Source organism: Callorhinchus milii, unplaced genomic scaffold (genome assembly GCF_018977255.1).
Source record: "Callorhinchus milii isolate IMCB2004 unplaced genomic scaffold, IMCB_Cmil_1.0 Scaffold5, whole genome shotgun sequence".
In the NCBI taxonomy this organism is placed as follows: Eukaryota; Metazoa; Chordata; class Chondrichthyes; order Chimaeriformes; family Callorhinchidae; genus Callorhinchus; species Callorhinchus milii.
The window spans coordinates 6,727,703-6,755,209 of record NW_024704746.1 but is presented as its reverse complement, the minus strand read 5'-3'; the positions used below and the strand labels follow the sequence as shown (position 1 = coordinate 6,755,209).

The window sequence follows — 27,507 nt, the reverse complement described above, 5'->3', positions numbered from 1 at the left end:
TAATTGATCCTTCCCATATTGAACTCAAGAATAAAGGAAGCCAAGAACAAGCAAATTAAATGGTTACACAGAAAAAAAAGTATGAGGCGCAACAGCCATTTTCTGCTCCTCCAATCTGTAACACAAGGGAACCTCCCCCATGACACCCATCCACACATACTAAGGACCACCCAACACATAGGGTCTCCCACCCTTAATGCTTAAAGATTGATGGAGATAATGAGGTATTATGTGTAAGCACCGCTTAGTGAGTAGCACTCTCATCCTTTGTTTTGGTCAGCCAGCTGTCTGACACCTATGGAAACCCATCACCGTGCTTAAGAGTATCCAAACCAAACTGAGAATGCCACGCACCCCACCTACACATGGAAATCCCAGAGAGAGATTGTTGGAATGGAATGCGCACTCTCTCACTGGAGGGACGCATCCTGCTTACCAAATTACGGAAAGTATTTGGCGCAGGTTGGCAAGAGCCAAGGTTCCTCTGAATCAGAAGCTTGTGTTGGGACTTTGGACTTGTATAGTCTAAGATGACAGTTGCCTGTGCACTGCATTTTTGGAGGTGCCATTCCTCGGAGAAGATCTTAAACCAGGCCCCTGTTCAGGTAAACGTTAAAAGATCCTATGGCACTATTCAAAAAGAGAAAGAAGATTCTTCCAGTGTCCTGGGCAACAATCCCCCAGATTAAATTGGTCATTGACTTCACGTCTGTTTGTGGGCTATTCCTGTGTGCAAAATTGGCTGCCACGTTCGCCCATAAACATAGGCTCTGCACTTTACGATAGTATATTCCTGTGAAGCGCTTTATCCTGGGATGCAATCCTGTAGTGTATTGGTTAGAGCACTCGCCTTGCAAGCAAGAGGACCTGGGTTCACTCCCCGGACAGGGCGAAACCTTAGGAAAGTTTCCTTACTCCGCGCGCCTCCGTTTACCTTGCATAAAGTAGGAACCCGGTTGTTGGTGGATTGCTTTCCATAATCCTTTCTTTAAAAAAAAACTAAAATAAATAATAATTTGGTCACTCAATTTACGACTGTTTTCAGGACATTTCCTTGCGCAATTGGCTGCCCCATTTCGCCTACAAAATATAGAGTCAATTCACTTTAAGGTATATTCTGTGAAGCGCTTTGATGTTTCGAAGACGTAAGGTTAGGGTTATAATTATTATTATAAAATTACTATTAGGCGTGTGGAGTAAGGAAACTTGCCCAAGGTTTCACCCTGCCTGGAATTGAACCCAGATGTCTCGCTTGCAAGGCGAATGCTCTAACCATTAAGCTACAGGACTCCATTATTAGTATTATATTGTTGTTATTAACCAACAGGACAAATCACTTGCTATTTGTTCTTTTAAACCTCTTAATTTTGAAGAATTCTATGCATCTCTCTGAAACTATTTTGCTCAACTACTTTATGATCAGAAGTCCTGACATGATGCCCCTCAGAGGCTCTTCTCGATTTGGCCAAATTGGAAAATATCCTCTAAGCAACCAGATATCCTCAATGGCCTTTCCATAAAGTCCTGTGCTCGAGACATGGAGATTCCTCGGAGGAACATTCTGAAAGGAAACTGCAGCGTTAGATAAGAGCATTCCGCAATCAAGAAAGAAAGTCTGTGGGAAAAGTCACATTCTTATTTATTGCTGTACAAAAGGTTTCTAATAATATAGCTACAGTACACAGATAATCTGTTGTAAAATAATTCTAACAGGTCACTGTACAAGTAATGTTTGAGAGCACTCGTATTACAGTCTAGTTGCCAGATGTTAAAGCTGCAAAGTACAATCAGAAAATACATCCCCCAAAACAATCACATTTATTTTGGCTTTCATTTGGAACATCAATGCAGACCGTGTCCTCTTGAAAAACATGAGCCTTTGCTCAGTGTTAAGGGGGTTGTTCTTGTTGTTGTTTAAAATACCTCGTCCAAGAAGGCAAAGTCATACAAGAAGGGTTTGTGCAACTGTGTATGTGTTCGCCTAAGTGTGAAACATGCTTATGGAACTCATCTCCATTGTGTCCTTAGCACAGAATATCACTGGAGGGCAGAGCTCCATCACCACTTCCTCCACCTTAATTGCTCCATCAAGTCGAGGTGCTTCCCACAGGGGCAGGGGACAGATTGATAGTGAGGGGGAGTGGAAATGGGTGACGAGTCTTCAGAATACCATCACATGCCGCTTGACAGCAGGCAGGTCAGCATCACAGAGAGTTAAGAGGCGGGCACAAAATTCAAGAGGGGGAGATAAAGGGGCAAAATGATACCCTCAAAAACAAAGGCCCCCCTCACCGGGTGGAGGACTTGAATCAGTCCAGGAGAGTCCCGGCAGCACTAATTTATGGCATTACTTAACGGGATCCCATTATAAAGAATTTGAATACACAAGTCAGCTGAAGTATGTCGCTTCATTGATGGAACTCTACTTCCAAGCAAAATTCTCACAGGTTGACGGGAATTCTTAACTCTATTCTAAAGGAATATCATTAAGGAATACCTAGATCACAGCATTTCCGGTGAATTAAGTCCCAAGTGCGTCCTCCGCGCACCGCACTAAAAAGGTGTGGGAGACTGGAGTGAGCAGAGTGCATTCCAGTCTCCCATAGGATCGAATACATGTTGAGGGCAGGGATGCATTTTCTTTTAGTTGTAAGCAGGTTCATACTGAACATGACTGAACGTAACAAGCCTCCTCCTCCCCCACCACCACCCCGCACCAAAATAAAAGGACCGAGTATTTTCTGTTGCTGCAGTATGAAGAGGTGATGGGGTTACTACGCTCTGTTTCTGCAGGATCTGCAGCAAGCCTTCCTGTAGTACCAGTGCGTGCACAGCTTCACCTTCAGCACCAGTGCACAATTAGCCGTCACCTTATCCTGGCAATTGTCATCTGCAGAGAGAACAACACAAGTGTTTAGTGCCAAACACTAAAGCGATATTTACCAGTTTAAACAATACGGTTTACATTTTTATTTTGAGATGCATGAAATACTTTGGGTTTTGTGACTACACAGTTCTATCGCTCCTTCCTCTCGTCTTTTTGGTCGTGCGCGAGGCCGTTCACTGAGTGGCGACCAACCGGTCGGAGATCCCGGCATTGGATAACGGAGCGTTTTTACAAAGAGAGGGTTGGACGCAGAGCAATGGAGAAAGGGGAGAGGAGGGGAAAGTGACCCTAAACACCGTCAGAGAGGTAGGTTGCCTCTGAGGAAAGGAAGAGGTGGATTTTTAGGCAGAATTTAAGACAGAGGGGGCGAGGAGGCGGATATTCCAGAGGTTACGGGTGTAGTGAGCCAAGGCTCGATCAGCAATGGTGGTGCGGAGGGGGCAGGGAACATGCAGCACTTTCAAGTTTGGCTTCTCAAGGGGGGTGAGCAGAAGAGTGGGGTCCAGAGGTCAGAGACTGACAGAAAGTGATGGATAGATGCTTGCAAAGAAAAAAAATTGCATTAGCTATGGGGAAAGAGTGGGACTAGTTGGATAGCTCTTTCAAAGTGCCGGCACAGGTTCGATGGCCCGAATGGCCTCCTGTGCTAGAATTCTACGATTCAGGTTACTTGATCCCACGTTTGAATTCAAGAATTAAATTATTCAGGAATTGCAGCTATAAATTATTATGAGGAATTCTCTGAACTAAAAAAAATTTTTAGCAGAGAAAAGATTACAAAGAGCTCTTTAAAATGTCTTAGATAATGAAATGAAATCAGGTTATCTAATTTGGATTGAGAATGGAGAGCAGGACCCGAGAGTTAAATTAACAAGCCTCAAGACAGACTTGATTTTACAGGAAACTTTTTCCCAATAGAGTAAAAGATACTTGGAAGAAATGTCCCAAAATTATTTGAATAATTTGTAATTCTCTCTGTCCAGTGTCTTGGGACGTCCTCCCGACGTGAAAAGTGTTATACAAATGTAACTTTGTTGTTGTTGAATAATGCCTTTTATAAAGAAAATAAATAACTGGTTAAGAAGGAGTTGAAGAAAATAAGAATTTTGGTGAACATTGATGAAGTCCTCAAGATAATAATAATCCTTGCATTTGATATAGCACCTTATCATGTCATTGAGACATCTCAAAGTGCTTCACAGGATATATTGTAAAGTGTAGTGATTGCGTATTTTGTGGTCGAAATCCGACAGCCAATTGCGCAAGGCAGTGTCCTATAAACAAACAAATAGGGACCTTCTGTGTTTTCTTTTAAAAAACAATTTTCACTACAAATACCTTTATTTCAAATAAAGTCAATTGCAACAATGGACACGTTTTAACTAGATTATAATAATGACAACTTGCATTTATATAGTGCCCTTCACAAAGGACAGCCTCTCAGATTAGTTTGGTCAAAGGGATATTCCTTTGTCTCGGCACTCGTCAGGAAATTTAATGAATTGTCAACAGCCCAATGTGGTAAATTGGAAAAGCAATGTGAAAGGTACAGCTTTAATGGCCAAATGGTCATTCATTGTTCCATAGGCTCTTAAATCAATCTCTTTCCTTTGGTGGCCACAAGAGGGAGCACCTGCAAAAGCACAACCCGAGTACACACAGGACGAGGCACGGGCAGAGGAAGAGTCACCTTTCAACAACAACTTGTATCTATATAAACGCCTTTCATGTCGGGAGGACTTGCCAAGGCTTGGTCCAGCCTTGAGTTTCTACGCCCCTAAATTCTAGAATGTCCTCTTTCTTGCCCCCTATTTAACCATCTAAAATCCTGCCTAAATACCTACCTCTTCCTTATCTCGTAGGCATCCTACCTCTTTGACTGTGATTATGGTCATTTCCCCCCACCCCCCCTTGCTTGACCACTGGTACCGTGCTCACCCTATTAAAAACTGCCACCATCACCACCATTCTCAAGAAACCTTCCCTTGACTATCTCTCTTTTCTAACTACCGTACTATTTCCAAACTCCTCTTTCTCTCCAGAACAAGTGGTTGCTTCTAAGCTTCGCTCCTTCCCTTCCTAACATTCCCTGTATGAACCCCCTTCATCTGCTTTCTGTACAGATAGCCTTACCTTTCAAGGAAGAAAATAAAGCCACAGAGACAGAACGAAGAAGTATATAGACCTCTTTATCCAATATATCAGTTTCAACAACGGAAAGTGGATGTGAGAGACCAACAAACTTTAGAGGACTGAATGGTTACCCACCTAAAGAAAATGTTTTCTATCTGTATTAATGACCAGTTACAAATTGATGCACAAGATTTTCAAAGCTCCATTATTGATTTGCATGTTGAGTCAAGATTCCCATTTGGCTCCTATTCAGCCTACACTGTAGGTTAATCAAAATGAGGTCCCATCTTAATTTCCTCTTCCTGTTGAGGTAACAATCTGTTCTGAATCTCAGATTGCCTTACACTGGCTCTTGGAATACATTCAGCTCTCACACTGGTTTGCCTGAGATCAGGGAATCATTCAGTGCTGTGCAAAACATTAACACGGATTCAGAAGTTATTCATGCTGGTCTCAAACTGGTAAGATAACTTCCTGACCACTTTACCTTCCGGCATTGGGACCTTCCAGGGCTGCAGGACTCAGTTTCATATGTGACAGTGAATTTATCATTAACTGAGCCTTTATCCATTCCCTTTACTCTGAGGGCACCGGCCTACTTCATGTCCCCTGCCCTACCCATCCCACCATCAGTGGCCGGACTTTCAGCCTATCAGCCCCCGCTCTCTGGAACTCCATCCCAGAGTCCCTCTGTCACCCTCCCCCCCTTACCTCTTTCAAGGTCCATCTCAAAACCTATTTCTATGACGGCGCCTGGTTATCTTTCCCTTCCCCGCCCCTTCGGCCCACACCCCCAGCTCAGGTGGCAAACCGGGATTGTTAAGCACCTTGGGACATCCTCCCGATGCAAAAGCGCTGTATAAATGGCAATTTGTGATGTAATCAAGGGAGTTTACGATTCTTTGTTGCCTCCAATGAGACACTGCATTCTCTTTGTGTCTCTGAGGCTCCATTCCATCTGCTAACCCCCAGTTTCTATTCTCAACATGGAATTTCACTCACCCACTCTCATCTAGATTTCAACTAAGGTCTTAAGAGGAAACAAAGCTAGCATTCCAACTCACGCCAGCACCAAATGAAGAATTTTGTCTCGTGAGGTTTAGTTTAACAATATACTTGTATAACTTATATAACTACACATTTCTGTTATGCATTGCTTTGGCACAGACTGTTCACAATGTGGTCTGAATATGAAGGTACGTCGATGGCTACATTAAATTCAAGTGCAACATCAGAAAGTGATGCAAATGTATGAGAGCGTGACAAGATGGACATTCCTCTTTGCTGCTAATCCGGGCAGCAGTATTGTTCTTACCAGGGGCCTCAGTGGGACATAGCTGGACTTCACATGTCTGTTTCGCCTCAGGTTTCGTGGATGGATCACACCCTTGCCCGAGCTCGTCTCCTTGGTAGCATTTGACCTCTCGAACCTGGACTCCGTTCCCGCAGGTTTTACTGCACTGCGAAGGACAAAGGCTGCAGTTATTTATAATAATAATAATCCTTGCATTTGATATAGTGCCTTATCACGTCTTCGAGACGTCTCAAAGCGCTTCACAGGATATACTGTAAAGTCAATTGACTGTATATTTTATGGGCAAAACGCGGCAGCCAATTGCGCACAGCAGCGTCCCCACAAACAGTCACGGATTCAGTGGATTTATCAGGCAGTTCCACTCTGACATACACCAGCTTCAGCAAGAACAGTCTCCAGCCACCTTCGGGGCATTACAATGGGACAAAACTGCTACAGAGCACCTCAGATGAGACAAAGCCCATCACTGCAGATGCAAGTGGGCCTCGTTGGCTTGTGGTGAGATGTGGAGTGCTGGTGTGTGCTTACCTGTGACCAGGATGTTGTAAACCACTTTGAGCAGGGTCTCTCGAAACATGCTGCCTCCTCTTCTGGCTTTTTGGAGAGATCACACCCTGGCTCCTCGTACTCTTTATAAACCCCGTTTTCTAAGCCAGCACACAGGATTCTTCGAGTTTTCTTACCCCGGCCACAGGTGGCATTGCACTGACACAGGAGAAAGGCCACCCAGTTATCATAGCGAGTCACACAGTTATTAACATGTACACACGGAGCAGTTCAATTGGTGGGGGTGGAAACCAACACATAATGGGGTAAATTAAGCAATGTTTGATAAACTTTGAGTTGTGTGCTCTATAGAGGAAATGCATGCACAATAACAATAGTAATAAATAATAATAAAGCAACTTATCACGTCTTTGAGACGTCTCAAAGCGTTTCACAGAATATACTGTGAAGTGTAGTGATCGTGTATTTTGTGGGCGAAACGCTGCAGGGAGTTTGCACACAGCAGTGTCCCACAAACAGCCATGCCTGAGAGACACCGTGTTATTTATCGCAAAGCCACAGCTTCTTCGAAGTAGCCAAAATAAAAGCACACATCAACGGCTGAGTGAGTAAATGCATCACGTCACGTGCAACTGGGATGGACAGTTGCTTAGAATATAATAATAATCCTTTCATTCGTCGTAGCGCCTTATCATGCCATTGAGACGTCTCAAAAGCGCTTCACAGAAGATATTGTAAAGTGGATTGATCGTGTATGTTGTGGGCGAAACGCGGCAGCCAGTTCCGCACACCAGCATCCCACAAGCAGGAGGATGCCTGGCACGATTGGGAATGGACAGTCTCTCACACACTGGAGACGCACCTGCTCCCACTCCTGCGAGACCCAGTGAGCGCGGCAGTTTTTATCTCCACAGGGATGCACCGCCAGGGGCTTCGCCACAGGGTCGCATTGGGAGTCCGATAAGATCTTGCCCTCGTTGTTCCGGCACACCACGTAACGCGTCATCCGTCCCTCTCCACACGCCCCCGAGCACTTAAAACAGGAGAAACAAACAGAAGCTTAGAAGTGAAATGCAGCAATAGGATGGGCCCAACCTGTCTGGGACTTAACAGTTGCTCCAGGTATTATAATAATGATAAATCTAATAATAATAAACCTTGCATTTGATGTAGCACCTTGTCATGTTGTCGAGACATCTCAAAGCACTTCACACAACATACCGTAAAGTGGATTGACTACGAGTGAAACATCGAACAGCACCATGGGATCTTTAACATCCACCTGAACAGGCAGACGGGATCTCGGTTTAATGTCTCATCCGAAGGGCGGCACCTCCGACAATGTAACACTGGACTATGTGATCCCACCTTCCAAACATGGGCTTGAACCCACAACCTTCTAACTCAAGAGGTGAGAGCGTTTACCAACTGAGCCAGGCTGACATTTGTTAGGGTAGTTTTGCGCTTCAGATAACTTGGCTGCAGTACACGGGTGAATCTGACCGACGTTCAGCTGCACCAAGCCGCTGGAGCACGTACCGGTCCCCAGTCGGACGCCGTCCAGCGCCGGTCGCAGGGGGGCCCCAGGCATTCCTTCTTGTTGCTTGGCTTAGTTGACTCATCGCACAGACGCGGCTCCACAGAACAGCGGACCTCCCGTCTCATGGCTCCTCTGCTCCCACACCTGGCAGAACACTAAAGCGTTGAGACAGTCATTACCGCTGAGGGTACCAGAGGAAAACCGGTTTAACACGTGTATATGTGTGTGTGGAACGGGTGGGGGCAATGAGGGTGGAGTCGGCACGAGCCGAGGTTCACAATCAACCCTCTTCAGCTCAGCTTAATCATTAGAATGGCCCTTGGGAAGAGGAACCGGAAGGTTTGCAGTTGCCTAGTATCGAAGTCCAACACAGGGAATCTGCATAATATATATTTTTTTGGTCAGCCGGGCGTCTCACACTTGCAGAAACCCATCGTCATGCTATCAACACCGATACCATCAATAATATCGAACCCCAAGACAGTGATGGGGGTGCAAGTGAGGAGCAAGAGAAGATTGTGAATATCACACGTGGGATATTAAGATCGAACCGAGCATGCTTTGACCCACGTGGATTTATCGAAGTGTTACGAGCAGCACAGATCAGTTCAGGGGTCGGTGGGTTTCCTGAAAGAAAATGTACGTTCCGTAGAGCATCTGATTATGGATGAGCCAAGGAAGTAATTGCCAGGTCTATCAGCTTTCAGACAGAAATATTATCCATCAGTCACTGGGGACAGGGAATCCTCCCACTCAGCTCCTGTAAACCCTGCAAGCGAAAGCCCTAACCGGTAGGGTGGTCCCAGGTGAACAAGCAGCAGGAAAGCTTGTCAGACAGTGATATCAATGGAAAGCTATGCAGTTTTAGCCAGTTAGACTCTAGCAGTTACCCCAACGCACACTCCAGGGTCCCCAAGCCAACCTGCGACTAAAACTCTCCGGAATTGGATAAGCAGGATGCATCCCTCCAGGGAGGGAGTGTGCATTCCATTCCAAAAATCTATCTCTGGGATTTCCATGTGTCGGTGGGATGCATAGAAATCTCGGTTTGGTTTGAATACTCTTAAGCATGGCAATGGATTGCCACATGTGTCAAACACCCTGCAGACCCCCCCCAACCCCCTCAAAAAAAAAATATATATATATATGTGGGGGATTGTCAACCTGGGAGAGAGAAACATTATTTTCTAACAGTGTCAAAGGATCTTTAATATCCATCTGGGACAGATGGGGCCTTGGTTTGAAGTCTCAGAAAAGTGGCTGAGAGCTCGCCTGTCAATGGTGGTGTGTGTGTGTTTGTGTGTGCATGCGGGGAAATGACATCTTGAAGCAGGAATAGAAACTAACCTTGTGATATAGCCATTATGACAGTGAGTCTGATGGGACCATAATACCTTATCACGTCAGAACGTGTTCACCAATGTAGTAAATATTATACAGTTTCCAGCACTGCTCACCGTTTGAAATCTCGGTTTGGATTGGATACTCTTAAGCATGGTGATGTGTTTCCACATGTTATCGACCAAAAATTAACCAGATTCCCTTTTGGTACAAAATGGCACACGAGCCTAGACAGCAAACAGGCTGTTCGATTATTAATGTATTATTAAATTACTAATAATTAGCATTTTTAAAAGCACGCTCCCCAGATGCACTGCTATGTAATTGATATCCCAGCTCATATTCTGCTCCGTTCCGGTGAGAATAAGCTGTAAACAGCGGTTTAAACCGGCATTACCTCAGACCATTCCGACACCTCCCACTGCGGCCCGCAGCTCTTGTTTCGGCAGAGTTTGCGCTCCACAGGCTTGGTCAGCTCAGTGGTGTCGCACAGCTCATCGTAAACGGAGCTGTCGAAACCGGGGGCGATCATCTTCCAGCAGCGCACCGTCCTGAACTGGTAGCCCTCCCCGCACGTCCGGGAACACTCACTCCATCTGCTGGTCTCCCACCTACGTGGCATTTGGAGGGAAAAGCAGATCATAATTAATTTCTACAGTATCAGTGTGTCAGCCTGGCCCAGTGGCCTCCAAGTCAGAAGGTTGTGGGGCTCAAGCCCCACGTTGGGACTTGGAATCACGTAATCTAAGATGAGACTTCAGTGTGATGCGGGGGCGGGTTGCATTGTTGGAGATGCGTCCTCCAAATAAAACCGAGATCCTGACTGCCTGTTAAAGTGCCTTATCACACAGTTAAGACATCTCAAAGCACTTCACAGGATCTAAAGTATAAAGTGGATTGACTGTGTATTTTGTGGGTGAAACGCGGTAGCCAGTTGCACATAGCAATGTGCCACAAACAGCCATGGAGTGATTGGCTGATTTTATTTGGGGGATTGTTGGCCAGGACACTGGGAGAAAGAAATTCCCTTCTCTTTTCGAATAGCGCCATGGGATCTTTAACGTCCCCCTGTACAGGCAGACAGGACCTCGGCTTAACTTCTCATCCGAAAGACAGAATTACGTGATGGACCGGTCACGCTGCATCGCTGCACCAAATTTTAGCTATTTCTCCCTCATTGTTCAAATCGATGATTTTAACCAACCCTGAGTTCAGATACACCTTTGAAAGCTTTCTTTTAACTCTAGGGACTTACTGGACAAAGTGCAGGGAAATTTCAACATCAAATATTTATTACATACAAATGAATTTGCTCTTGCATTGTCACAGCGGCTCAAAGTAAAAAAAAAAACTGTAATATATTATTAAAGTTTTTATTATTCTTCTCTCCGATCTCCCCTCCCCAACCAAAGCTGCTGACTGATGCAATGGTTTTACTGGTGCTTGTTGCCTCCGGTACCTCATCCAAGAGAACATTCTGCATTCACGAGCCTAGACAGCGAGTGTCAGCAATGGTAGCACCAGTCAAGCCCAATAATAATCTTTCCATTTGATATAGCGACTCATCAAGTCGTATTTAAGTAGTCCTGGAGGTTAACCCCGCGTGAAGGGCGCTATATAAATGCAAATTATTGTAGTTGTTGAGACATCTCGAAGTATTTCACGGAATATATTGTAAAGCAGATTTTGTGGGCAGCCAATTGCACACAGCACAAAATAAGATTTATTTTCTAGGACCTGGGTTCAATTCCCAGGCGGGGTGAAATCTTAAGTCAAGTTTCCTTACTCCACACGCCTCTTTTTACCAAGCAATAAATAGGAAGTAAGTCGATTCATGGATCACTTTCCGGGGGTAATAATTACTCCAAAGAAAAAAATAAAATGTGATCACTCAATCCATGGGTGTTTGAGGGTTGTGCGCAATTAGCTGCCGCCTTTTGCCCACAAAATACCCAGTCAATCCACTTTACAATATATTCTGTGAATCGCTTTGAGATGTGCAGTGGGTATATTGTTTATTATTGTTTTTTTTGAATAACCAGTCGTTTCTTCGTGAACTCTTTTGTTGTGGCTCAGAGACTTGGATGTTTATAAGTTTGGATTTACTTGAAGATCTTCCTCAGACTGTGACTGCAGTGTTTTCTCTCTATTGATTCCAGGACCCGGAAAAACAGCTAAAAGAGAGACGTAATTCAGGCTCCAGCAATATTCAAAATCCTGTGTTACTTACTAAACTTTTGTCAAGGCATTAATCAAAAATTGGGCAGTTTTGCTTGAAGGCTGTTCGAGGGAACACTCCAACAATCCACACAAGTGACAGGATGCAGATTGTGTGCATTTGCCAAATACAATTAGCAGCCAACACTTACCCACAGGAAGGAAATGCTACAGAACTGATCGTTGCACTAAAGCAACAGGGCTTTGATTTGAAGAGTTCTTTGCTGAAGGCGGTGAAGTAATCCTGACTCTTAATGGAATGGCTTTGCTCTCACCACAATGATCAAGGAGAAGGGAATGAACTGTGCCGAATTGCTGCTCTGGCAAAATCCCCAGACTTGGGATGCCAGAGGCGGAGACTCAGAATCCCATAGAGCAGCAGATCTGCCAAGCCCAATGGATGGAGTGAAGGCAATAATAATAATAATCTTAGCATTTAATATAGCGCCTTACCATCTCATTGAGTCATCTCAGAGCTCTTCACAGAGTATACTGTAAAATGGATTGACTGTATACTTTGTGGGCGAAACACGGCAGCCAATTCCACACAGCAGTGTCCCACAAAACAGTCGTGGATTGAGTGGCCAAATTATTATTTTAATTTTTTTTTTAAAGGATTATTACCCCCGGAAAGTGATCCACCAATCAACTAACAACTGGGTTCCTAGTTACTGCTAGGTAAACAGGAGGTGTGCGGAGTAAGAAAACTTGCCTGAGGTTTGCCCCGCCCAGGAATTGAACTCAGGTCCTCTCGCTTGTGAAGCGAGTGTGCTAACCACACAGGACTTCAGCTGAATTGCAAACAGCTCCCATGTTGTATAGTATACGTCCATCCTACAAAATGGTGACGGGACTGACAAAAGGGACCGCAGTGATTAGTTCTGAGCTCTGTACATTCTCACAGTGTAAGGAATTCATATCTCACCTTGGAGGACATTCTCTTCCTGAACAAAATTCATGAGTTGGTTCAGGTCTGGTCACTGCATCGCAGTGCGATTCATCCACCTCCACCCCGTCATATCGGACACACATCGCATATGAAGTGGTAATCCCTGCGGGCGAGAGCATCGAGGTTCACTAGACATTGCTCCATCAGTCTTTCAGCAGTTAAATTAACAACCGTGTTCTTGATGTCGTCGATGAATTATTAATCGTCCCTGGACACAAGCAATCTTCCCAAAGTACTGGAGCTGGCTACGATCTCCTCAGGGTTTCCATGGAGTCGCTGTGCAACTGCAGGGTCACTATCAGCCGTTCTCATAAATCACACCAAAGCTCCTGTCTGCACTTCAATTATGTGCAAAGCGGATCAGTTCCCGGGAGAGATACAATCAATCACCTAGAGCGTGTCGCTCGCGCACATAACATGCCAACTGACAGCCGTGAGGGAATCTCACAAAACAACAATCTTGTTACCCAAATGAGAGCTGGAGCGAATTTGGACAAATGAGCGATTCAGGCCCTAGACAGCCCTCTGTGAACTCAGATGATTGAGAATTACTTCCATTAAAATCATCCTATTAATCTTCTAAAGTTATAGCACTAACTTTTTTCCCAGCTCAAGACATAAATTTAAAAAAGTGATAAAGGCTGCCCAGGATTTCCTTCGGCTGTGGAGCACGTGTATGTAGGTTAATGCACAAAGTCGGAGTGACGGGTATGGGGGAAAAAGGGCAGGTACATAGGACTGAAAGAATTATTCTTTTAAAAAAAGCCAGCACAGACATCATTAGCCAAAAGACCTTCTTCAGTACAATAAATTTCTATGGTTTATTTCGCGTGTAATTGGCGGCCGCCTTTTGCCCACAAAATATACATTTAATTCATATATTCTATGAAGCGCTTTGAGATGTCTCAACGACGTGAGAAGGCGTTACATCAAATGCAAGGATAATTATTGTTATTATTATGGCGCTTTGGTTCTACAGAGCACTGCAGATTACATGGTTCATTACACATTGTGCGGGATTCCTTGTGATTTTTTAATATTTGTGAGCTATACCAAGACTGTGGGCTGACTCACTAAGGCTATGGCTTTCAAGGATACAAGTGGGAAGAATCCCTGCTTACAGTGACTGGCCTGCACACCGAGTCCTGCCAATGGGTCAGGCCCTGGAGTGCTGTGGACCCAATCGGAATCGGACAGACTACTGAGACTTGAGAATTGACTCAACTCCGACCTTACGTCAAAAAGCATGTCACATTATCTTGGCAGCTCAACTCCAAGCTGATCCACTCAACTCTACACCCCAACCCGCCCCCATCCCCGAAGGATTTAATAAATTAACCAAAGTCATCACAGCTTTACATTGATCACTGGGCATTTAGTCCTGTCTGCCTTGAGATACACTGAACGGGTTGATAGTATTTCTCCCAGTTATGTTCTCCTATATCCCTTCCTCATTCAAATTCACCCCCAAAATTCTGATTAATTGTTTACTCGTCTCTGCTGTTTTTTGAGACGTTCCAGGCGTAAATTAGCTTCTGCGTTTGCCTCCACATTCACTTCATTTCCATTTCTAATTAATCTCATTAGTTAATGCTTTAGGCCTTCGGTTTCACAAGAACTGTGCTATTTTCAGTCATTGCTGGAGTGAGGACACTTTGGAATAGTGGGGACAATGCATCGCACATTGAGAAATGTGGCTAGCAAAGGTTCGGCGAAGGTTTCTGGGACCCAGGACTCTGAGCAGCGTTATGTAGGGAAGCTTAGAGACCCAACAACAACAACTTGTATTTATATAGCGCACTTCAGGATATACTGTAAATTTTTGCACACAAAATATAGTCAATTCACTTTACAGTATATTTGGTGAAGCACTTTGAGACGTCTCAACGACGTGATAAGGCACTGTATCAAATGCAAGGATTAATATTATCATTGTTATTTTGTGGGCGAAATGCGGCAGCCAGTTTGCGCACAGCAATATCCCACAAACAGCCATGGAATGAGTGACCAATGTTACTTGGGATGGGGATATATTGATTATAAGGAGAGGCACAAACTAATGAAGATGAGAGTTTGGGGAAAAAGCAGAAAATTCCAAGGATAATTCTGAAATTCAAGGAAGGTAGGGGATCTTTTCACAAGGTACGTGGCTAAGTCTACAAGGCTTTGCCAACAGCGATACTCGCATATGTGAAACCCATGCTCTCCCCTCCCCCACCCCTTTGGGTGAAAGATGAACGGCCCTGTACTTGTAAAAGTGAAGGGCTGGAGGGTTTCCAAAGGCACCTGTGGTACATGTGGAACTGCAGGGTGCGTACGCCGATACCTTCCATCTGTACATGTCGGCCAGGCTGATGTCATGATCAATCTCTCCGTCTTCAAACTCATTGCTGCAAAGAGGGGAATAGGAAAGGTCAGTGATGCATTAGCTACAGGAACAATCCCTGTATTTACAGTCAACTCACACACGAGAGGAATGTACTTCAAACCACCCAATCCAGGAAGCCATGCCATTCGCCCACAAATATACGGTCAATTCACTTTACAGTCTATTCTGTGAAGCGCTTTGAGACGTCGAGAAGACGTGAAAAGCTCTATATCAAATGCAAGGATTATTATTTTTATTATTATCAACCAAAAACCCTAGATACCAATAAAATTACATTCAAACGATTAGGGTGAAGTTCCGTGGAGTAGTGATTGGTGGTCAGAACGAAACTTAAGCAAGTTTCCTTACTCCACACGCCTCTGTTTACCGAGCAGTAAATAGAAACCCAGTTGTTAGTTGATTGGTGGATCGCTTTCCAGGGGTAATAATCCCTCAAAAAAAGGACCGTTTGTGGGACACTGCTGTACTCAAATTGGCTGCAACATTTCGCCAACAAAATACAATGTCAATCTACTTTACAATCTACTGTGAAGCACTTTGAGACATCTCAACGAGATTACAAGTTACATCAAATGCAAGGATTATTATTACCATCTGCGAGAGGTAGTCACTAGGGTCATCCACAGGCCATATCAGTGAGGCTCACAGCTTACGACTATCTGTGCTGTGAATCACTATTGCTAATGTTCTGTTAAGGGTCACAACCCCAAGCTGTACCAAGAGCCAAATAAAGAGTTCTCCAACATTTCTCACCACAGTGTGCTTGAAATCAGGTGCACAACCATTTCCCCCACATGATGAACTACGGAGAGTTGCTGAGTGGAAGACAAGCATTTCAGTCAGGAAGAGGGAAAGCAAATCTGGGTTCCAGCATCTTACCAGAGCTTTTCACTTGCTAAACAGATACTAGCATTGATATCCCTTCTGATAAGATAATGTCTTCTTCCCATTCCTAATGACTATTTGTCCAGGTAATGTCAAGGACATGATGGGACTCAGACTGCGATGCCCCACCTCATCCCCAAACAAATAGCTAACCAATACTCATTGTAAAGGCTCAGGCATGAATAATAATAATCCTTGCATTTGATATAGTTCCTTTTCATGTCGTCGAGATGTCTCAAAGCGCTTCACAGAATATACTGTAAAGTGAATAGATTGTATGTGTTGTGGGCAAAACTATTAATTTCGGTATGATATAGAGGGGAAATATTACCTGTGGAACTGGACACCAGCAAAAGGAAAAAGGGCTAAGGTTTGCACAGTCTTAGGTTTGCAAGACAGTGATCTTAATCCCAAGAATTTGGGTGTTCAGATATAATAGAATGCTGCTTCAGTGGAGGAGCTAGCACCAACATAGGTTTGATGAGCTGACATGCCTCCTTCTGCACTGAGATTTCTCATTTCTATAATACTTCCGAGTCTCAATTCACACAGAAAGCTTCAACATGGAGAAAGCAGACCGATTGAGGTACAAGAGCTGTACTAACATGGGCAGATTCACTCAAGCTCTATCCACAGTAAAGCCACCAATACTCTATCTCCTTTAGTTTCCGTAAGAACATAAAGCACAAGACATCAAATGTACACCTATCCACAGTAAAGGCTCTGGAAAAGCTCTGCATCTTACCCCTGACCGCTTTTCACATCCTCCTGACATGAAAGGTGCCATATAAATACAATTTGTTGTTGTTTTTTGATTCCCCCCAATCAAGACATCTATCCATTGTGCCAGTATTTTACCCAGGCTTTCCATTCTGATTTCCATGTGAAACATGTTCTGCTTTTTGCAATGGAGACATCCATGTCTGGGTTAAACTACAAAAGGTACTCATGAAGTTGCTTATCCAAATGAACCGAAGATGATAAGTGAATTAGCTGATCTTACCTTTCAGTGTCCGGAGCCTGAACTGGTTCCGCCTTGTGGTTATTCACAAAGTTCAAGAGGTGAAACGAAGTGGAATTGGAAAGTGAGTAAGTGGCATCCGTCAGCAAGCTGTAGCTGAATTTGTCCTCGGTTCCGGTCTTGGTTTCAAGATCCAAACCCGCATCAAGTTTGTCAGTTGCCTCATCCAAGTCTTCAACTTGCTGACTGTTTGGACCAGTCTTTGAGTAGCTGGTGAAGTTCTCATTGCTGAGCCTGGCCGTCAGGTTGGCCTGCAGATCTGGGCACAGGACAGGCAGGGCTGCGTTCAGGGAAGTGTTCTTACACAAAGCTCGCAGACTGTTCTGCTTCGCGGTGCTTCGAAAGTTGCTATAAAAGAGTGAGTGGTGCAAAGTGCTCGTTGTGTTCCAGGGTGTGGGGCTCAGACTGATCATATTGGACTGAAGACCTTAGAAAGGAGGACATGATTAGAATTGTCATCCAAGAAAGTCAAGAGTTCCCATGACAAAAACCCTGCAGTTCCACATGAACAAAAGATACCTTTGGAAACCCTCCAGCCCTTCACTCTCCAAGCACTAGCAAGAGAGAAATGTGTTCTCAGTTCAGCACAGGGTTAACAGGAGCTGAGAGGGATGACTCCCTGCCCCCAGTAACTGGTCTGACCTTCCAGGTCCTGCCAATGAGCCAGGCTGGGCTGTGCCGTCATCAGCAGTACCCTGGAATACTGCAGACCCACCTGGCTCCGGAGTAGAGTCCACCACAGAGGGCTGGCTCGATTCCGATATTCCGTTGCCGGAATTGGAAGTCAGTTTAGCTCCAAGACGACCCTACTGAAGGAGTCCAGCACCATTACCAAACTAGCCGATAGGAAGTGCATGAGTAGACCGCAAAGCCTCTTACTTTCCAGTTTCCTTTCCTTCAGGAAATAACCCGCAAGGACAACTAGTGATTAGTATAACCTGGCCTCTACTTCTGTGCAGCTGAGATGGAGACCTGAGTAGTTCTAGGGGAGCGTGGAAAAACTGCCGCCAATCCGTTGGGACTCCAGCAAACCTCACTCACTGGCATCCAACCAGAGTTTAAATTACTTACTGTGACGGTGCAGCTGAGACCAGCAGCTCAGACCACAGAGAGTCACAGGTGGATCTTATTTCAACACTCAGAGCCACCTATTCAACTTAATGCTTTCACTATAATGTATTATAGCTATGTCGTACTTGGATGCTCAGGTGTGTCAACCTGGCTCAGTTGGTAGCACACTCGCCTCTGAGTCAGAAAGGTGTGGGTTCAAGTTCCACGTTCATAAGGGTGAGGACCTTGAAATCGTTGAGCAAAGAACCAGCAAAGCATGGCAAGGACTTGGGTGATGGATAGGCAGAGTTTGGTGCAGGTGAGGAGTTTTAATAATGCTGTAATTTCACAAGGCATTTGCTGGTACTTACTCTAGAACCATTGCTCAATGCCTTTCTTCACTCTGCACTGCCATGACAATGCCCATCATTCCAGTTTTCAGGAACTCTGGGCAATTGCAATGTCAACACTATCTGGCATCACCTAAGTAGGTTAGGAGCACTAAGAATGAATGATTGTAAGTAGATGTAGTGGAGTGTGTTAGTGAAAGACAATTTCGCTGTTAACATCTGGATGAAATAGCTGTAACATATTCTCATTCAAATGAGTTGGCTGCAACTTGCATTCATCTGAATGAATTAGCTGTGATAAACTCTTACCTACTTGATTGCCTCTGTAACATGCAATCACCCAGATAACATTAGCTGTAACATGCCTCACCTGAGTTGGATTCCTCTCTTCGGGGCTGCTCCATTGCCCGGTTCCTATGGAACTCATTCCGTGACTTGTAAAACATGATGCCGGCGATGTCAGATAGATTGTTCGACGGGTACAGCTCCCAGTCTTGATCATCCGAGTCTGCGCGAGAAACATTCTCGCCGCTCACGCCAAGGTCAGAGGTGAAGCTGATATTTTGGCGACTTTCCATTTTGGTGATTTCGTTGTCGCTGTAAGCGATCCCGAGCGCCGTCTCATTGTGGAGCAGCTGGGGATCTCGGTGGAATTGAACCCGCCCCAGCTTGTTGTCGCCGTCTCCATAATCTGCCTCCGGAATGCGGAAGTAAAACGGTGTTACCACAGGGGGCGCCGGCTTGAGGACAGGAGGACGTGGGATTGTGTACTCGTAGGTTACATGAGGAATCTTCCCATTCAGGTTATAATACTGTAGAAGACAAAGAGAAGACAATTATAGCAGAGCTGCACAGTCGAGCCCCTGCAAAAGAAATTTATCTGCTTCCAGCATGTCAATCTTTATTATTTCACCATTTGAATTTATTATTAATATCAAATATTAACCATATTAAAGATCTTACATTAAAATATTAAACATATTAAAAATAATTTTTTTAAATATTCAAAATATGTTTAAAAATTCAATATATTCAAAATATTCAGAATGTTAATAAATATCAATAATATTGATAAAATCAGAGACCAGGGTGACAAAATCTTAAAAAAGGTCTCAATCCAGTGCTCGTCATCTGGGCAGCCTTGTCCTCAAGAAATTGAGCAGATATTGCACTTTGAGATAAGGTGCTATATCAAACACAAGGATTATTATTATTGTTATAGATAAGCAGAAAGGAGATAGTGATTGGAATGCAACTCGGAGAGGCTACAAGGATAACTGTGGGTCACAGACATTCTATGCGATAGAGGTAGAGGGAGCTATCCCGTGGCATACAGTACAATGGTTCGCCTGGTTGTCGAGGCAGCATTCGAACATTTCAATCTAAAGTGGGACTGCGAGATACAACAACTATAACAACAAATTATATTTGTATAGCGCCTTTCGTGTCAGGTGGACTTCCCAAAGCGCTGACACTGAGATACTGATACCAGTGTGTCTAAAGAGTTTCATTTTCCACCAGTTAACTTCCTTCACTTTTAGGAGCGTGAAAACACAGTACCCCAAAAAGCATGTATTGGAAGAAAGGAATCAAGGGACATCTGGATCTCACTGCAAAACAGCTGTGCAGGTTGTCACTGGGTGGAGAATTCAGCTACTGACTCCTTTTAAAAACAGGGTTGAGTTCCCCCTTGAGCGTGTTTTTCTTCAATTTAACGTCCAGGGATTAGAAAGATAGGCCATAAAAGGAATGCACAGGCAAAGGAAGATCAAAGGGTCAGTCAGTTTCCCTCTTGTGCCGAATAGCCTACAAAGCTGGTTGCGTTGAAGTCTGCTATCAGGTCAGGGAATGGAATGTTCCCAAGAGTATACAATGCATTTTTTTCAAAAACTATAAATATTCACTACATTAGATGACGGGGGAAATGTTAAACACTTCAATATCCAAGTCCTTGACGGTGCCATGCATTCTGTCTCTCAAAAAAAACACACACTCCCACCACAACCAATTCAAAGCTTCCAATCACTTGAAAAACAATATTTGTTTGTGCAACAGTGAATAACGAGCACAGTGTATTCAAAAAGAATACATGTCTTTATGTTGAATAGATATAACCTTTGACACCTGGCAGAAATATATTATTATAATAATCCTTGCATTTGACATAGCACCTTATCATGTCGTTGAGATGTTTCAAAGAGCTTCACATAGAATATTGTAAAGTGGATTGACTGTGTATTTTGTGAGCAAAACTTGGCAGACTATTGCCCATAGCAGTGTCCCACAAACGGTATGACCAGATTACTATTATTTTACTTAAGGGATTATTATCCCTGGAAAGCGATCCGCCAATCGATTAACAACTAGGTTCCTACTTACTGCTAAGTAAACAGAGGCATATGGAGTAAGGAATCTTGCCTTCAATTCCCTGCCCGGGAATTGAACCCGGTCCTCTCGCAAGCGAGGTGAGTGCTTTAACCACTACACTACGGGACTCCATATTACCGAAAACAACAGAAAACATGTGCCTGAGCAAAACTACATCCCAGAAAATCTATTAGCAAAGCACCAACTTGCAGAAATATAATAATTATCTGCTGCAATTGGAACCTGGCTTACACATTGATTTTTTTTCAAGTTTTTTTTAAACTATTTCCCCCCGCAAATTTTTTTTTAAAAAAAGCCAAATTATAATCTCCAACAAGGACCATTGTGTGATTCATTTACACCTAGACATAAGAAATTTTTATAATGTTCAAAAGCCTCGATATATACCTTAAATTTTATTGCCAAAATTGATGTTGCTCCCCTGCTGTCAAATGAACTGCTCCTCTGGGCTGCTGACCTAGAACATCATAAGATGAACAGATGGTCATCAGAAGCACAAGCCAAGTGTTATTCCTGGAGAGTCACATTCACATTAGCTCTTCAGTAGTAAAGATCACTAAAACTCGACATTCAAAACTTTCCAAAGCTGCAGTTCAAAAGCACTGGAGCTTGCTTTCAACGTGCTTAAAAGGGACAGAGCACTGGACGGGGAAGTGATCTATCAATACAAAGTGCTTCATCCTCTTACTTCTCCCTGATTAAACAGCAAAAAGCTTTCCGACCTATTCAGATTATCCAAAATCAGATGACTACCCCAATAATAATAATCCTTGCATATAGTATAGTGTCTTATCACGTCTTCCGGACGTCTCAAAGCGCTTCACAAAATATACCGTGAAGTGAATTGACTGGGCATTTTGTGGGTGAAACTCGGCAGCCAATTGCACACAGCAGTGTCCCACAAGCAGTTGTGGATTGAGAGACTGCTCTTTTTAAAAACATTTTTAAAGGATTATTACTCCCGGAAAAGCAATCCGCCAATTGACTAACAACTGGACTCCTATTTACTGCTAGGTAAACAGAGCCACGAGGAGTAAGGATACACGCCTTTCTCCCATCAAAGTATCATGAGAATTTCTCCTAATCAAGCTGCCACAACCCATCCATGCTTCTCACAACAATCTCTTCAATTTCTCACAGGTCAACAGCCCAGGGGAGCAATTCCTTTGACAGTTAAATATGGGTGGTGGGGAGGGGGGAGGTGGGGTGATAAGAGAGAAACAGTACAAATTTGGCAGCAACATTTAAGGCATAAATTCAAAAGTCTGATCTTAAAATGTTTTGATTTCAATGAAGGATGCGTTCATTAGATTTGACCCCCAGCTCGGGTCTGAAACACTGATTATCCAGCGCCTTGGGACGTCCTCCCGACGTGAAAGGTGCTATACAAATGTAATTTTGTTGTTGTTGATTTTAAAAGTGGAGGTTAGTTTCCAACCAACTGAGCACTGCAGTTGGGTTTCCACACCAGACTCATCACGGGAATGTAAAGTTTTGAATGTTCCGTTTTACCCACAATCAACTATGAAACAACAGGCAAGCCCGGCAAGTGCTTAACTCTCATTGTGTTTCATAACAGCACAATAATGGATTGTAATGTGGCATTTCACTTACCGTGCGAATGAATGGGGCAACATTCCTGTTACAGTGAAATGGTTTCCAATGTATTTCTGTGCACGAATGGTCTGTTCTTTGATCCACAAGCAGTGGAACAAATTTCAAATGAATGCAACTAATAACCTACTGTGTCATAAAGAACTCACCTCCTTCTGAAGAAATGGTTCGCATGACTACAGTACTGAAAGTATTTATTTCCATTGAACTATGTTGTTGGGATGTGGAATGGCCTTCCAAGTAAGAGGAAGCTTCCATTGTAGGTTTTGAGAGGGAAGTAGACAGGTATATGAAGAACGTTGGCTGGAAGGGGTATGGAGATAGGGGAGGGCTGTGGGATTGAATGAACAACTTGCTCTGAGAACCAGTATAGACTTGATGGCCTTCTTCCGTGTTGTAAATTTCTATGACTCTACATGAAACAATAAATCTCAGGATCACATATAATTTTGGATGAGTTGATGGACATTTGGACCAAATTGCAGATGGAGCAAAGAATGCCAGATAATAATAATAATCCTTGCATTTGATATTGCGCCTTATCATGTCTTCAACATTATATCAAGGAAATTGCTGGTGAGCAATTTTCTTGACATTTAGAGTCTAGTGTGTAGGTTTGGGCATCATTTATTCACTGGCGATGCTTCACAAAAGATCGACATAGATGATTCTGGGACATCAAGCACTTAGTGACAAGAATACAGAACTGAACTGCTTTTGATTAGAGAAAAGAAGATCACGAGCAAACTTGATCTAAGGCTTAAAATGCAGGTCAACATTACCTGATGTTGATTTAAATAAACTATTTTGATTTATATAATTATCCTTGCAGTTGATATACAACAAATTACGTTTATATAGCGCCATTCACGCGGCTAGCGTTCCGGAGTGCTTATATATAATAATAATCCTTGCATTTGATATAGCGCTTTTCGCGTCTTCTAGACGTTTCAAAGTGCTTCACAGAATATGCTGTAAAGTGAATTGACCATATATTTGTGGGCGTAACACGGCAGCCAATTGCGCACAGCAGTGTCCCAAAAACAATTGTGGATTGAAAAAGAACAATTTATTATTGTTTTGTTTTTTGGAGGGATTATTATCGCCTTATCATATCTTTGAGTAGTCTCAAAGCTCTTCACAGAATATATTGTAGAGTGGATTGAATGTATACTTTGTGGGTGAAATGCAGCAGCCAATTGCACACAGCAATCTCCCGCAAACAATCATGGATGGAGTGACCAATTTTTTTTGAGGGATTATTACCCCTGGAAAGCGATCCGCCAATCGACTAACAACTGGGCTCCTACTTACTGCTAGGTCAACAAAGGTATGTGGAGTAAGGAAACTTCCCTAAGATTTCTCCCCGCCAGGGAAATGAACCTGGGTCCTCTTGCTTGGATTTATTGCTGAGTAGTGAAATTTAATGTTGTCGAGAGACATTGAAAGATAGACCCTCCTCTTCCCCTCCACCACCCCCCATATGACAAATCCCTGACTGGCTCTGTAGACGATAGCAACCTGCAGTTCATATTGTTTGGTTTCAGCATTGTTACCATTCTAAATTGTTCAAAAGCCAGACTTATCTTAAATCTACAAATTCTTCAGCAGTTTTCCCATTACTTTTGATTGTTTCATGGGAACGAATAACCTTCAAGAACAATGACTTCACGGAATGGCAAAGAGGTTGCAATCATTCATCTCTTCGCATGTACTGCTGGACGCTGTGGACCATGGCTTGTGCAACAAAGATTAGTTGGTAAGTGTAACTATTCCTCAATCCACACAGGGTTAGAGACATTGTGGTGCAGGCAAGTACTGTCCAGCTTTTTAGCTCACATAGTCCTCTGTAGTACATACCATCACGTTCAGCCCCTGGTCTGTGGGTCCTTGTGCGATGATGTACTCAAACCCATCAGAGAGCAGGTTTGTCGGTCTCCGGTACTTAAACACAGTCCCGGCCACCCGAAAATTCCGAGGGTTATCCATCACTGGGTTTCCATTGAAGAAAAAGTGTCCACTTTCATCTGCCAGAGCTTTGGAGACAAACAGATCAGTGAACACTGCACAACACAACCAGGGGAAAGGTCAGAAGAATTAACAGGTAATGAGAGTTACCCAAGATATTTTCTGTTCTCCTCCTTTCAATGATTTGGATGTCAGACGAACCAACAGGAATGTTTGTTATAAACAAGTAGCCTAAGAGCAAAGAAAGGATCACATCAAATCCAAGTGGCTTCACTTACACACACACCCCCATACACCCCCCCCCACATACACACTCCACCCCCACATACCCACCCACCCACCCACACTCCAGACACCATACGCCACACACACACACACACACACACACATATACACGCAGGTATCGTGGGGTTGACAAGCACTGCATTCTCAAAAAAGGACAGGATAACAAGCCCGAAAGTCATTTACAGAACACATCCTGCTCATGTATTATAATAATACTTGCAGTTGATACAGCACCTTATGTCATTGAGACGTCTGAAAGCGCTTCACAGAATACACACTAAAGTGAACTGACTGTATATTTTGTGGACAAAATGCGCAGCGAATTGTGTACAGCAGTGTCCCACAAACAGTCGTGGATTGAGTGACCAAATTATTATTATTATTTTTTCTGAAGGCATTATTACCTCCAGAAAGCGATCCACCAATCAACAAACAGCCAGGTTTCTACTTACTGCTCAGTGAACAGAGGAGTGTGGAGTAAGGAAATTTGTCTACAGTTTTGGCACCCTCGGGAATCGAACTCAGGTCCGGTCGCTTGGGAGGTAAATGCTCTAACTAATAATCTACGGGACTCCACGTGTTGTTCTCAGTAGACATGGTGCTCTCTGCAATTTGTTCTTGTATGGTGCACCACACTGGCAGAGCTAGGATTGTTGGCCAGTGCACTGAGAGAACTCCCTTCTTTTCTCAAATAGCACCACAGGATCTTGTTGTCCAACTGAAGCACTCAGGGCCTGGATTTAACATCTCAGTTTAAGGACTGCCCCTCCAACAATGGGGAGCACCTCCAGCACTGAAGTGTCATCATAGACATTGTGTGAGGGTTCAACGTGAGGCTTGAATATACAACTCTGACTCTCAAGGTTGACTCAGGCTTGAGCCAAGTGATGGGAGAGAGAAAGAACAAGAGATAGAAAGAGCAAGAGAAACGGAGAAGAGAAAGACAGCAAGAAAAAGAGGCAGCCATAAATGGTGTTGCTGTTCCCTGAGAGTAAATAATAGTCCTGAGCTGTTCTGCCTTTATCGTTTAATCTCTTCTGCTAATACTTGGTACAGTTCTGGGTAATGAATAGCAGGGATCAGCTTGGTTCAGTGATAGCACTCTCGCCTCCGAGTCAGAAAGTTACGGGTTCAAATCCTATGTTGGGACTTGAACTCACATAGTCTAAGCTTACACTTCAATGCAGTGCTAGGGGTGCATTGTCAGAGGTGCTGTCTTTCAAAAGAGACGATAAATCAAGGTTCCATCTGCCTGTTCAAGTGGAGTTAAAGATCCCATAGCCAATAAATCCCCTAAATAAAATTAGTCACTCATTCGATGGCTGTTTGTGGGCATTCTTCTGCACAATTGTGCTGCCATCTTTGCTTATAAACAACAGTCAATCCATTTCACAGTAAATTCTGTGAAGCGTTTTAGGACACCCTTCCGATGTGATACAAAATGCAAGGATTATTATTATTAATATTATCAGATAATCAAGAAGGGTGGTCGAGGCCAGAAAACAATGCTTTTTTCTGTTGATACCAGCGATCACTGTCTCCGTCAGTCATGTCAATTAACAAACAGATTAAACATACTAAATGGCCGAGCTTCTACCTAAGTGTGTGTTTCCCCTTCGGTAGGTGCCTGAGATCCGGAAGCAGGTGCTGCCGTCACCTCCGCAAAGTCCGCACTTATCCAATCGTTGAGAGGAGAACAGCAACCCATCACACCCCACAGGCTGCAAAAACACATTATTTACTGTACAGGACCCATCTCGTGTGTCCCCCACCAACCTTCCCATTGCCACCCCCACCACCATCGCCAACCTCCCCCATCCCTCCCACCATCACCAAGCTCCCCCTTGCCATCTGCAAACCTCACCCTCTTCCCCCCCACATCATTGTGAGCCTCCTCCGCAGCTGATCACCAGCTGGCTCTTACCTCACACCTGCCGCTGATGCAGACACCCTGATAGGTTCTGTCCCGGCACGATGTTCCATCCTGTGCGGGGACTATTAACTGTCTCTCTCCGTTCGTAGTCGTGCATTGCAAGTCGCATGGCTTATTAGAAATGTTGATGTAGTCATCTGTGTAGCAAATCAGAAAGAGTCGTTACCCCTCATTCAACTCTCTGTGCTATTTAATGGCTGGCTTAGATGATAGCACTATCGCCTCTGAGTTGGGAAGTTTCTGGGTTTAAACCCCACATCTCATGCCAGAACTTTGAGACACCCTCCCGACACAATAGGACCTCATATTCACGTTTCCATTTTCATATTCAAGTTGATAAAAACATTTTGTCAATCTTACCTGGATACAAGGGAACCCAGTGGTAGTACTGACCACTGAATGCTTTAGCATTGAAGGCAGAACATTGCTGCTGTTTGAAGCTGATTCCATTGCTTGGACAGGGCTGTGTGTTAAAAACAAAAATATTACATGCAATAAATGACAGTGATGGCATCTATGAACCGGGTTTGGAGATAGAAATATACATTCCTCTTTGACCGCGCTTTGGGTCATCTTTCCTCTCCCCACCCCTTTTGTCACCCACCATCTGCCAATCAGGACTGTCAAGTTGACAACCACAGAATGGTGGAACAGGTTCGAAGGGCTGAATGGCCTACTTTTGTTCCTATGTTCCAAAAACGGGGTTAACAGAACTTTGTGAACAACCTGGACCTA

General features: G+C 43.9%; 1 protein-coding gene across 2 annotated transcripts in view; it reads right to left on the bottom strand.

Moving 5' to 3' along the window:
- Nucleotides 1–1,622: 1,622 nt before the first annotated feature.
- si:ch211-267e7.3 (ADAMTS-like protein 2) overlaps nucleotides 1,623–27,507 on the bottom strand; it is a 40,655-nt gene continuing 14,770 nt past the window's right edge. Inside the window, exons 4-18 of one of the 2 annotated variants that reach the window (XM_007903003.2) lie at nucleotides 27,133–27,235; nucleotides 26,764–26,909; nucleotides 26,437–26,560; nucleotides 24,705–24,785; nucleotides 24,447–24,622; nucleotides 18,955–19,396; nucleotides 17,167–17,611; nucleotides 15,176–15,279; nucleotides 12,866–12,992; nucleotides 10,121–10,334; nucleotides 8,382–8,537; nucleotides 7,705–7,875; nucleotides 6,864–7,040; nucleotides 6,336–6,480; nucleotides 1,623–2,890 (exon numbers count right to left, since the gene is read on the bottom strand). In XM_007903003.2, the coding sequence (XP_007901194.1) occupies nucleotides 2,775–2,890; nucleotides 6,336–6,480; nucleotides 6,864–7,040; nucleotides 7,705–7,875; nucleotides 8,382–8,537; nucleotides 10,121–10,334; nucleotides 12,866–12,992; nucleotides 15,176–15,279; nucleotides 17,167–17,611; nucleotides 18,955–19,396; nucleotides 24,447–24,622; nucleotides 24,705–24,785; nucleotides 26,437–26,560; nucleotides 26,764–26,909; nucleotides 27,133–27,235 (2,727 nt within the window). In that variant the 3' untranslated portion in view covers nucleotides 1,623–2,774. Of the gene's footprint in view, nucleotides 2,891–6,335; nucleotides 6,481–6,863; nucleotides 7,041–7,704; nucleotides 7,876–8,381; nucleotides 8,538–10,120; nucleotides 10,335–12,865; nucleotides 12,993–15,175; nucleotides 15,280–17,166; nucleotides 17,612–18,954; nucleotides 19,397–24,446; nucleotides 24,623–24,704; nucleotides 24,786–26,436; nucleotides 26,561–26,763; nucleotides 26,910–27,132; nucleotides 27,236–27,507 lie in introns of those variants that run through there. The other variant, XM_007903004.2, reaches the window with a different exon arrangement.